Raw genomic sequence first — 12,656 nt, forward strand, 5'->3', positions numbered from 1 at the left:
CCTAGGGCCACATGATATGATGAAATGTGACCTTCTGTCTTTCATACCCTTGTATAACCACAAGTCTAAGAAAAACAGGGTGGTTAATGCATATAGTTCTTGTATCTTGCAAAGGAATGTTCCAGCAATTTGTGTCAATAAGGGATAAGAGAAGAATGGGATTTCAGAATAACTGCTACCTATTATGACTATTGCATGGGACACTATGCAAGTCTCTGATATGTGGCCAAGAGATTAAGGAGAAGGGGAAAGCTGAAGGATGACTCAAAGACAAAGCTTGCAGGGGATGCTGCACAAGTCTCTGATGTAACTGATGTGCATCTCGGTGGAGCAGAGACTCCTGGCGCACCCAGTGCTCTTTGCTTACCTCTATCCGTTTAATAAGTTGTAAATTTTGTAATCCTATTTGGGACTTAGTCATTCATTACAATAGATCTCATTAAACTCAACTACACTAAGGGTGGTTATACGTTTTTGGTGATTCCCTGACCATGGTAGTTCAGTGCTCTGAATCCAACCAGGCGCCTAATGGTTAATGCGGTATTGGTGAATCTGTGATTGTGATAGTTCAGTACCATGAATCCGAACCGACCCATAACAGTTAATCAGTACACCCCTTAACATGGCACCAGACCACCTGGTTCTGCATGTGCTCCTCTCCACGAGCTGCAGCTCGGGTCTGGGTCCTACTCCTTCGGGGTCTCTCCATGGGCCACAGTCACCTGCTCCACGGGGGCTCCTCCACGGGCTGCAGAGTGGAGATCTGCTCCATGTGGGACCCAAGGGTGCAGGGGAACAGCCTGCTCCACCAGGGGCCTCTCCACAGGCCGCAGGGGAACTTGTGCTGCATGCCTGGAGCACCTCCTGCCCTCCTGCTGCACTGACCTTGGTGCCTGCAGGGCTGGTTCTCATTTTTCCCTCTGCCACCTGTTGATGTCCAGCAGGTTTTCTTCCCTTCTTAAATATGCTCTCACAGATGTACAATCAGCATCGCTTTTTGGCTCAGCTTCAGTCTTTAGCAGGTCCCTTTGGAGCAGTCTGACACTGGCCCTTTTCAAATAGGGGGCAGCTTCTGGACTTCTCACCAAGGCCACCTCTGCGGTCCATGCTAACAAACCTTGGGAACATAAACCCAATGCAGCTGCAGAGTGCAGGCCACAGTTTGCTTTCATTTGGAGGGGCGTCCAGTACACCTGAAATGGACAGTACCAGGGGTGCAAACACAGCCCTGCCATTTGCCATGGAGTAATGCAGATGGCTGTGGAGCAAGGGCAAGCTCCTGAGCACCTGCAGTGCATTGATGACAGCCTCATGTGGGGCAGTAAAGCAGAGAATGTCTTTGAGAAAGGGAAGAAATTCACCCAAATTCTCCTGAAGGCTGGTTTTGCCATTGTCCAGAGTAAGGACCTGCCCAGGAAATGTTGAATATGGGGGTAAAATGGCAGGATGCCACATCCCACTGAGAAAGATCAATGAGGTAACAAGTGCATCCCCACCTGCTGTCTAGAAAGAAACACAAGGTCTCCTAGGCCTTGTGGGAATCTGGAGAAGCCATATTGCAGCTTGTAGTGAGCTTCCGAGCCCTCCCTATCAAGTAACCTGAAAGAAGAGCACTTTCAAGTGGGGTTGTGAACAACAAAACCCCCTTGGAAGAGATCAAATGGGTGTCCAAAAGGCTGCGGTGGGAACCCTTAGGCCTGTGCGTACAGGCCTTACTGTGCCTCTGGTGCTTCGCACTGCAGGCGGGGAACAAGGCCTGGCCGGGAGCCTCTGGCAGGAAAGACCAGAAGAAAGCCGAGGTCATCCACTGGATTTGTGGAGCTGGGCTAACGAGGATCAGAAGCCCACAATGCTCCAAGTGGAAAACAAGAGTGAAAGGGAATCATTCCCAAAGCAAAATCATGGGGTGTAGGGCTAAGACATTCATCATTCCTTGGGTCTAGTGCATCCTCCATCACTCATCAGCTTCTGAAAACGTTGAGCCGTATCATACTGTGGACTGTTATAGCCTATTTGGAGACCATTGGTAACAGGGGTATGGGAGCACTGGGCTGGACATTTTTCAGTAGGCACTTTCCTGATTAACAGCAGAGTATCTTGCAAGTGGCGTGGTGCTACCCAAAGAAAGGCCGTATCTCCTGTGGGATGAAAGTGCCTGCAGTGCCCATTAATAGTAGTCAATGAACTGCATTAATCTCCCTTATGCGGAGTCTCTTTTGCCTGTGCTAGTCGCTGATGCATGAGGGACAGAGAGAGCATCGGGGGGGAGCTCAGGTGCCTTCAGGGTGAAGCCTCTGCCTTTCCTGGTTGTTGTGTGGTCGCATGAGGGTCAAAGCGTGGGTGCAGATGGCTCCCACAGTGCTGTGCTGGCAGAAATATTGCCCAATTTGGGACTCCATGAGTGTTCTTTAGAAGCTGTTCCACCTACAGGATAAAGGAGAACACTGTGAGCACCTTCAAGGGCTGATCCAGAGCTCTGGCGTCACTTTGGCCTTGGTGCAGGATTTTCCTGGCACAGCCATTTGTGTGGACATTGAAGAAAAGTACAGTGACATTTTCTGAAGAAGAAAAAGCAGTAAGAAGTGTTGGGGCAAAGAGCAGGAAGGCTTTACAGGGACGACGCTGACCCTGAGATATAGGTAAAAACCATATATGCTGCAATGTCTCAGAGGACAGAAATAACAGCGGGGGCTCAACAAAAGCAGCGGATGTAGCAGGGGCTGAGGCAGAGCCCCATTGATGAGAGCCTCTGGCTGTGGGCCAGGCTCAGGCAGCCACAGAAAGCCCACAGGACAGCTCCCAGCTGCACTGCAAGCCTCTGTCCCACCATCCCCAGCTCACAGCAAAGAAGACACCTGAAGCAGACGCTGCTCCGCAAAAGCAGCACCCCAAAAGATGCTGGGGCAGGCGCCATGGACAAGGCTGTCTCCTTCTGGCCCTGCCGTCCTGCTGCTGGTGCTCTGTGAGTTGGGGCATTGCTGGGTGTGGGGGGTTAGGGCTGGAGGGCTGCTGCTGGGGGCAGGATAGGCCCGTGGTGGGCACAGGGGAGGATGGGGACAGTGTGTGCACGGCAGACATGCAGCCTGTAGTTTTTCTGAAGGCAGGGTTGAAGGCAGGCTTTGGGGAAGGCAGGATGGCGATTGCTTCCTTCAGCTATGATAAAGATCTGAGAAAGGAGTCTGTTTATTTTTGTTCTTTACTGGGGTTTGCTAATATTGCCTCCTGCTGAACGTTACAAGGAGATCTTGAACACAAAAAGCAGCTAGCTTAAATGATTTTGGAATGGGATCAAAGAAGGGGGGACCAATTGATTAAACAATGTATTTGTATCGGAAAGTCCAAACTGTGGGTTTTTGGGAGGAGATACATGGTTGTGTCAGATCTCGCCCCCTCTGAGCAAAACCCTCTGTGCCCCAAGTTGCAGGTGCTGGTGTCATGACTCAGGACCTCTGCAGATCCCCAGGTGAGGATGAATGTGGGGATGCATTACAAAGGGAGCTGTGTGGGGGGTGGACGTAGGAAGAGAGAGGGGGTTTCTTCTCTGGGTGTGAACTCCTGGGAAGGAATCTCTTCCCTGTGGACAACACAAAGCTTTTTGTAGCCCCACAGCTGTTACCAATTAAAAGAGGGGAATCTCTGCCCTTTCTCTCCAGGTGACCTTCCGGCTCCTGCCCTCCTGTTGAACACCTTCAGTGCCCAGGAGGGACAAATGGTTTTGGTTCAGTGTGCCATTGATGGGCATTCTCCCGTTACAAGAATTGTCTTCTGCAAGGATGGGGTGGAAACGTCCAGCCGGAAGGCCATTCGGAGCCAGCTGACCTATAACATGATCCTGAATGTCTCACTGGGAAGCACGGGCAAGTACACGTGTGGGTACCAGCTCAAGGATCAGAGCAACCAAGTGAAGAACTCTGCCCTCAGTGTCCCCCAGGACTTGGAAATCACAGGTAAGATGTGAAACCAGAGCAGAGGAATGTGCTCCATGAAACGTAAGAGTGATGGTTGCTGTATATAATCCACAGGTACACCTCAGCCATCCAATTTTTAATTCCTCACAAAAGCATTTAGACACTGGATCCATGGGGGTCCATGCTGGCAGAGCAGTTGAAGGCACTTTCACTCCTCCCCTGGGGACGGTGCTGGCTGTTGGTGGGGGTATGTGCCCATGGGGCTGTATGTCCCCTGCCCCACACAGATGTGCTCAGGGCTGTTGCAGGAGATGAGATCAATATGTGTCTACTCTGGGAAGGAGCTGGCAGTGATGCAGATGCTCATCCTGTCCATTTCTCCTGCCAGGCAGTGTGGCCGGCTCCCCTGCATAATAATAGCCCCAAGGGAGTGACTCCCTCCTGCAACCCCAAAAACCATAACATGGGGCTCAGGTCTGCCAGGCTGCCGTCCCCAGGGCACGGGCCCATGCAGGAACTTCATCAGGCAGGAGCTGTGCCAGCTGCATGGGCACGTCCTGCTCCCTGCCTCTTCCCATCACACCCCGCTGCCCTCACACCCTCTCTCCCACAGCTCCACATTCTCGGATCCCGCACGCCCTCGCCACAGGCACGGCACTGGCAGTGGCGGCCGTCAGCATCGTCCTTCTGGCTGCAGGCAGCTGGTTTGCCATCAGGAAAGGTGAGGGAGTGGGGGAAGGTAGTGGGGGAAAGTCTGAGGCCATGGGAGTCCTGCTGTGGGGCTTGGGCAGTGGGAAGCTGGGGGTGCACAGCTGGGGGAGACGGTGCCTGGGGGTGATGGCTGTGGGCAGACCAGCTGCGGAGAATGATGAGGGAGCTGGGGAGCTTCGGCCTTCGTCCCCCAGCCCCGAGATGGGAGCCAGGGCTGGGCAGCACCTTGGCCTGCGCACCTCAGCCTCTGTTCTTCTTGCAGGTGCCTGCAGAGGGAGATGCCCAAGGTGAGCACAAAGGGATCCTGGCTGTGGGGTTTGCAGGAGGGAGTTGGGTGCATGGGGGGGCCCTGAGGTGCTCCTTGTTCAGGGGAATTCCCTGTGCTGAAGGCAGGAAGGATGGGGCTTGTCTTGGGCTGCCCTCCAGTTCAATGCCAAATGCAGGAAAGCAACACCAAAGGGCATAAGCTTCACGACCCCTCCTCAGCACATGCACATCCCAGAACCATTCCATTCCTCTCCAGGCAGCAACACAGTGACAGCCCACAGACAGAAGACACCAACTATGGTGACATCCAGTGTGAGTACTACCTCCTCCCTTGGGGGAAGCCACATGCTCCTCTCCCCATGAGAATCCCCCGCGAGCCCCCATGCAATCCCACCACTTCATTTCCCACTGGGACATACAAAATCCCTGCTCGTTCATCAAGGGCAGGTTTCTCTCCAGCACCTCATGTCCTGCTTCTTCCTTGCACACAGAGTGCGTGCGGCTGCTGGCTGCACAAGGGACATGGCAGCATCCCAGTGCTCATAGGGACAAAGCCCATTTGCCTGGGGGGTCCTTTCACAGCTGCTGCAGCCCCAGGCTTCAATTCCTCTGCTAGGCCTCTGCTTTTGTCCTTTCTTCAGTTTTCCTACCAAAGCGATTTCTGTTTTCATGTAGTTGAAAGCACACAGCAGCAATTAAAGACATGGCTCTCTTTCCTTGTGTTTGTGGGGAAAACATTTTATAGTTTGCTTTGAAACCACAGAGAGCAGGCAAGGGAGGATGTTGTGGTTGGGTCACAGGTATAGGTATATCCCCACCTTACGTGCACTTAGCACGAGTTGCAGCACCACCTTGTTTACCCACGGCTGCACAGAGCAGCTCACAAGGTGTGCTGGCTGTGCAGAGACAGGCGATGCCACAGAAAGCTGGAAATACACCAAAAACTCAGCATCTCTGCTCCACTGCTGCTTAATGCTTATCCCAGAGCAGGATGATGGGAGGGGAAATGTGGCCGGGCATTGAGAGCTGACCACAGGCAGCTGCTGCCCAAGGTCAGTGTGAGTTTCAGCTCTCCATCAACAGGCAGCAAGGGCTCATCGAGTGTTTTTCCCCACAGACTCCACCATCGCCCACGTTCGACAGGACAGGGTGAGTCGTGGCACTGCTGTGCACAGCTCCTTTCTGCACTCCTGCAGCCTGCTGCACGCTCATTGTGCAGGGCTCACAGTCAGCAGCTGAAGTAACACAGTTTCTTTTCTCCCTAAAGCCTCCTCCTGTGCAGCAGGTGGGAAACACCACAACATATGCCACGGTGACCCGCACCCGGATCCGATAGCGCTGCCACAGGGCAAGGGCACAGGGGCCTTGCCCACGGCTGCCTTTGCTCTCCTGCAGAGGGCTCCTGCAGCCATACCGTGGGGTTGGGGGTGCACTTTGGTCTTCTTTGGGGTTTCTTGTCACAGGGAAGGGCTGTGAGTGTCTAGCCAAGATGATATAGGACTCACACCTCCATCTACAATCCATTAAAACTTCTAAAATATATGAGCTATACCAAATCTTACCGTGAGTGTATTAATTATTTCTCAACAAAAGAAAACATCTCGCTGTGCTCAGTGGATGATGAGTACACCTAAATTTCAGTATAAAGTCACGGGGGTGCTCTTCTACCCACCTATGGAGATGTCCATTTTTGACCTACATGGACAGATATCACTGCAGGGATGTCCTCGCATGTGTGTGTCAATAGTGTGTGCACTGCAGATGTGGTTTTGCTTTGATGGCAAATAAACATCTCTGAATTTGTGTTCCTGATGGCACCTCTGTCTCATGCAGCCACACATGGAATGGGATGGAGCAGGCAGACAGACTCCGAGAAACTAAGGAGTGGTAGTGTCGATCTGAAGGGATGTGAAGCGCTTGCAGACAGGCCTTGCAAAGAAGAAATACACCAGATCCTTCCTGTTTGGGGTGGCTTTATTCACAGTTCACAGATCAGCAAGGCTTTCCCCAGTGTTCTCTGCCTCTCTCACAAAACCAGCTACATCGCCTCTCCCTTGCTCAGCTTTTGGCATCCAGTGGGTGTTGAGAGCAGTTGGATTGAGAGAGCTGCAAAACACAAGGGAGAACAAGGAGTGGCCTTGCTGTGGCGGTGCCCACCATAGGGAAATGCTGGGAGCAAGGAAGGAGGGGGATTCAGCCAGAGCACAGCCACGCAAAGCTCCCAGGCTCCTGCCATCGGATGCACTTCTGGCTTCCATTTTTACCAACAGCCTGCCCTCTTGCAGCCATCACTGCTGCGCTGGTGCTGAACTCACCTTCACTCTGCCCATCTCATCCATGTTGGCATCTGGAGGGAGAACGTGAGTTAATGCTCAGCCACACACAGCAGGTAGGGCTTACCCTTTCCCCACCACCGTTGCCCCCACGACCACGGCTTGCTATGGCAAAGGCATCAGCACTTCACACAGTGCCTAGAGGAGAAGGGTGAAGAAGGGACTGGCACTTACAGAAATGGCTGGGGTTTTCAGAAGAGTCTTGAGCACTGCCAGCACCATGGAGAGGCCTAGAGAGAGGAGAGAAAAAATGTGTTGAGGGTTAGCAGCACCACTGCCACAAAGCAGCACAGGGCGATTTGGGCCATTCCCATGGATGATGCAATAATCCATCTGGGCTTCAGCTGAAGTCTAGCCCACAGCAAACCACTTCTCCCGTGTCTGCAGCACAGGGAATGCAGCCATGGTGCCCACCATGGGAAAATGCTGGGAGCATGGAAGGAGGGGGATTCAGCCAGATGTGGTGGTTTTACCGTGCTGGGCAGCTAAACCCCACAACCGCTCTCTCACTCCCCCTCCTTTAGATGAGGAGGGGGAGAAGTAAAGCAAAGAACAACTCACGGGTTGAGATAAGGATAATTTAATTAAAGGGAAATAATTATAATAATTAAATAAAGACTACCATGAACTAAACAATTTAACTAAGGGGAAATAAAAAGGAAAGGGGGAAAAAGGGAGGAAAACAAACAAACAAAATAAATGAAAGCTATATGGAAGTGTAGAGGAAAGAAATTACTCTCTACTTCCCACAAATGAGCGATGATTGACCACGTTCTTGAAGCAAGGCCTCAACGCACGCAGCCGGTGTTCGAGAGGAGGACCGACGTCTTCTCAACGAGAGCCCACCCCTCCCCTCTTCTTCCTGTTTCCACCTTTTATTGCTGAGTGTGACACCACATGGTATGGAACATCCCTTTGATTGGTTTAGGTCAGCTGCCCTAGTGATGTTTCTCTCCTCACTTTTTTGCCCACCCCCTAGGAGGGTTAGAGAAAGGCCCAATGCTGTGCCACTGCTGCTCAGCAGTAGACACAACACTGGTGTGATAACACTGCTGTTCCAGCTACAAGTACAGAGTACGGCACTGTATGGGCTGCTGCCGGGAAAGTTAACATTCCAGCCAGACCCAGTACACCAGAGCACAGCCACGCGAAGCTCCCAGGCTCCTGCCATCAGATGCACTTCTGGCTTCCATTTGCTCTCCAACAGCCTGCCCTCTTGCAACCATCACGTGCACGCTCAGCCTGCAAGGCTGTGCTTGGGCTGAACTCACCTTCACTCTGCTCATCTCATTCACTTTGGCATCTGGAGGGAGAACGTGAGTTAGTGTCCAGCCACACGCAGCAGGCAGGGCTTCCCCATCCCTCACCACAGTTGCTCCCATGGCCTGTGCCTACCATGGCAAAGGCATCAGCACTTCACACAGTGCCTAGAGGAGAAGGGTGAAGAAGGGACTGGCACTTACAGAAATGGCTGGGGTCAGCAGAAGAGTCTTGAGCACTACCAGCACCACGCAGAGGCAGAGAGAGCAGAGAGAAAAGGTGCTGAATGTCCTCAGCAACACTTCCTCAACCCCCCTATTTCTGGAGTGTGTCTGTGCTGAGAAGAAGGGGAGGGCCCCGCCATGCCCACAACTCCCTCAGCACTGTAGGAGGTTTCTGGAGAGCATGGAAGACAGCTTCCTGACACAGCTGGTTAGTGAGCCTACCTGGGGAGGTGCCCTGCTAGACCTTCTGTTCACAAACAGAGAAGGGCTTGTGGGAGTTGTGGTGGTCGGGAGCTGTACTGGGCAAAGTGACCATGAAATGGTAAAGTTCCCTGTTCTTGGCGAAGTCAGGAAGGGGATCAGTAAAACTGCAGTCTTGGATTTCTGGAGGGCTGATTTTGAGCTGTTCAGGACACTGGTTGGCAGAGTCCCTTGGGAAGTGGTTCTGAAGGGCAGAGGAGTCCAGGAAGGCTGGGCACTCTTTAAGAGGGAAATCTTAATGGCTCAGGAGTGGTCTGTCCCCACATGACCATAGACGAGGCAGCGCAGAAGAAGACCGGCCTGGCTGAACAGAGAGTTATGGCTTGAGCTTAGGAGAAAAAAGTGGGTTTATAACCTGGGAATTATAATTTTTATTAGTTAATTAATTAATTAATTTTACACTTATATAAAATGTACCATTATTTATATATATATATATTATATCATATCATATCATATCATATCATATCATATCATATCATATCATATCATATTATATTATATTATATTATATTATATTATATTATATTAATATATAGTATAATATAACATATATTACAATTATATATTAAATATTATAATATTCTATCATTAATTATATTGTATTAATTATATTATATTATATTGTTTGTTTTATAATAGATTATATATCATTAATTATAAATTATATATTAATCTTGGAAGGAAAAGAGGGCAGGCCACTCAGGAGGACTAAAAGGATGTTGCGAGGTTCTGCAAGGACAAAATAAGAAAGGCCAAAGCTCATCAGGAGCTTAATCTGCCTACTGTCGTTAAAGATAACAAAAAATTATTTTATAAATACATCAACACAAAAAGGAGGACTAAGGAGAATCTCCATCCTTAGGGAGAAACTCCCCATCCTTAGGGGAAAAACTTAGGCACAAGAGAAGAGGAAAAGGTAGAGGTGCTTATTACCTTCTTTAAGTGCAACCAGGCAATCAGGCCTAGTCAGCATGGGTCTATGAAAGGCAGGGCATGCTTAGTGAACCTGATCTATTTCTATGACAAAGTGACGCGCTTGGTGGATGAGGGAAAGGCTGTGGATGTGGTCTACCTTGACTTCAGCAAGGCTTTTGACACAGTTTCCCACAACATTCTCCTCAAGAAACTGGCTGCTTATGGCTTGGACTGGCGTACACTTCATTGGGTTAAAAACTGGCTAGATAGCTCGACCCAAAGAGTTGTGGTGAATGGAGTCAAATCCAGTTGGAGGCCGGTCACTAGTGGCGACCCGCAGGGCTCAGTACTGGGGCCAGTTCTCTTTAATATCTTTATTGATGATCTGGATGAGGGGATTGAGTGCACCCTCAGTAAGTTCGCAGTTGACACCAAGTTAGGTGCGTGTGACGATCTGCTTGAGGGTAGGAAGGCTCTGCAGGAGGATCTGGATAGGCTGGACTGATGGGCTGAGGTCAACTGCATGAAGTTCAACAAGGCCAAGTGCCGGGTACTCCACCTGGGTCGCAGTAACCCCAAGCAGATCTACAGGCTGGGAGATGAGTGGTAGGCAGAGAAGGACCTGGGAGTGATGGTTGATAGTCAGCTGAATATGAGCCAGCAGTGTGCTCAGGTGGCCAAGAAGGCCAACAGCATGCTGGCTTGTATAATAAGCAGATTGGCCAGCAGGGCTAAGGAAGTGATCGTCCCCCTGTACTCGGCTCTGGTGAAGCCACACCTCGAGTACTGTGTTCAGTTTTGGGCCCCTCACTGCCAGAAGGACATGGAGGTGCTCGAGAGAGTCTAGAGAAGAGCATCAAAGCTGGTGAGGGGCCTGGAGAACAAGTCTTATGAGGAGCGGCTGAGGGAGCTGGGTTTGTTCAGCCTGGAGAAAAGGAGGCTCAGGGGCGACCTTATTGGTACCCTAAAGGAGGCTGTAGCAAGGTGGGGATTGGTCTATTCTCCAACGTTGTCGTGGTTCCGCTTGAATGGGCAGCCAAGCTCCACCACAGCCGCTCTCTCACTCCCCATCCTCAAAGAGGAATGGGGAGAAAATCTGTTAAAAGGGTTCAAGGGTTGAGATAAGGTGTCGAGAAAAATCATGCAATAATTATTGTAACGGGCAAAACAGACTCAGCATAGGGAGATAGTAAGATTTATTGCTCATTACTAACAAGCTAGAGAAGTGAGAAACAAAGGAAAGAAACCAAAAGCACCTTCCCCCCCCATCCACCCTCTTCCACCTCCTCCCCCCGAGCAGCGCAGGGGAATGGGGGAATGGGGGTTATGGTCAGTCTACAGCACTCCTTCTCTGCCGCTCCTTCTCGGTCACTCTCGTCCCCTGTGCTGTGGAGTCCCACCCACAGGACGCAGTCCTTGATGAACTGATCCGGTGTGGGCTTCCCACAGGCAGCAGCTCCTCCAGAGCTGCTCCAGATATGGGTCCGTACCACGGGGTCCATCCCTCAGGAGAAAACTGCTCCAACCTGGCTCCCCCATGGGCAGCAGCTCCTGCCAGGTCACCTGCTCCTGCGTGAGCTCCTCTCCACAGGCTACAGGTCCGGCCCGGAATCTGCTCGGGCAGGGGTCTTCCACAGATGGCAGCCTCCATCGGTGCAGGGCCACCTGCTCCACCGTGGTGTCCTCCACGGGCTGCAGCGTGGAACCCTGCTCCACCGTGGTACTCCATGGGCTGCAGGGGGACATCCTGCTTCAGCATGGTCCTCACCACAGGCCACAGGGGACTTCTGCTCTGGCGCCTGGGGCACCTCTCCCCCTCCTTCTACACTGCTCTTGACACCTGCAAGGCTGTTCCTCACTCCCTTCACTCTCCCAGCTGCTGTGTGGCGCAGCATTTTTTTTTCCCGTCTTAAATATGCTCTCACAGAGGAGCAAAACAACGTCGCTTATTGGCTCAGCTCTGGAAAACAATGGGACTCTTCCCAAACATGGGGCAGCTTCTAGATCTTTCTCACATAAACCACCCCTATGACCCCTGCTACCAAAACCTTGCCACATAAACCCACTACACACGTGCCTGGTGACAGGATGAGGGGGAATGGGCTAAAGTTGTGCCAGGGGAGGTTTAGGTTGGATGTTAGGAAGGACTTCTTTACCAAAGGGTTGTTAGGAATTGAAATGGGCTGCCCAGGGAAGTGGTTCACTCCCCATCCCTCGAGGTCTTTAAAAGACGGTTAGATGTTGAGCTTAGAAATACGGTTTAGTGAAGGTCTTGTTAGTATTAGGTCAGAGGTTGGACAAGGTGATCTTGAAGGTCTCTTCCAACCTAGACGATTCTTTGATTATGTGATTTCATTAAGTTTCTCCCCACCCAATTCTCCATGCTGTCTAGGTCTCAATGGATGGCAGCACAGCCTTCTGGTGTGTCAGCCATTCCTCCCAGTTTAGTGTCATCATCAAACTTGCTGACAGTGCACTCCATTCCCTCATCCAAGTCATTGAAGTATATATTGACAAGTACTAGTCCCGGTACCGACCCTTGAGGGACTCCACCAGATACAGGCTTCCCACTCAACTCCACCCCATTGACCACAACCCTCTGGCTTCTTCCCTTCAGACAGATCACAGTCCACCTCACTACCAGATCACCCTTCACACACTTCAGGTTAGCTGCAAGGATGCTGTGTATGGGAGATGGTGTCTAAGGCTTTACTGAAATCAAGATAGACCACATCCACTGCTTTAATACCATTATCTATCGCCCTGGCCACATC

At 51.2% G+C, this 12,656-nt stretch overlaps 2 protein-coding genes across 12 annotated transcripts in view; one reads left to right on the forward strand and one right to left on the reverse strand.

Annotated features, from left to right (window-relative positions):
- Window positions 1–12,656, reverse strand: part of LOC311425473 (uncharacterized protein) — a 56,701-nt gene that overhangs the window by 38,906 nt on the left and 5,139 nt on the right. The gene's annotated exons all lie outside the window — the stretch shown is intronic.
- Window positions 2,728–6,442, forward strand: LOC311425481 (uncharacterized protein). 8 transcript variants are annotated; one of them, XM_084501406.1, is made up of 8 exons: window positions 2,728–2,962; window positions 3,425–3,463; window positions 3,654–3,947; window positions 4,522–4,629; window positions 4,882–4,906; window positions 5,143–5,198; window positions 6,004–6,035; window positions 6,154–6,442. In XM_084501406.1, the coding sequence occupies exons 1-8, from the start codon at window positions 2,896–2,898 to the stop codon at window positions 6,220–6,222; spliced, it is 690 nt and encodes a 229-aa protein (XP_084357532.1). In that variant the 5' UTR covers window positions 2,728–2,895; the 3' UTR covers window positions 6,223–6,442. The 8 variants fall into 8 exon arrangements, with proteins under 8 accessions (XP_084357532.1, XP_084357533.1, XP_084357531.1 ...); XM_084501405.1 differs by having other exon boundaries at window positions 2,805–2,962; window positions 3,419–3,463; XM_084501407.1 differs by lacking the exon at window positions 4,882–4,906 and having other exon boundaries at window positions 4,522–4,647.

This window comes from Aythya ferina, assembly GCF_964211825.1.
Source record: "Aythya ferina genome assembly, chromosome: 31".
NCBI lineage: Eukaryota > Metazoa > Chordata > Aves > Anseriformes > Anatidae > Aythya > Aythya ferina.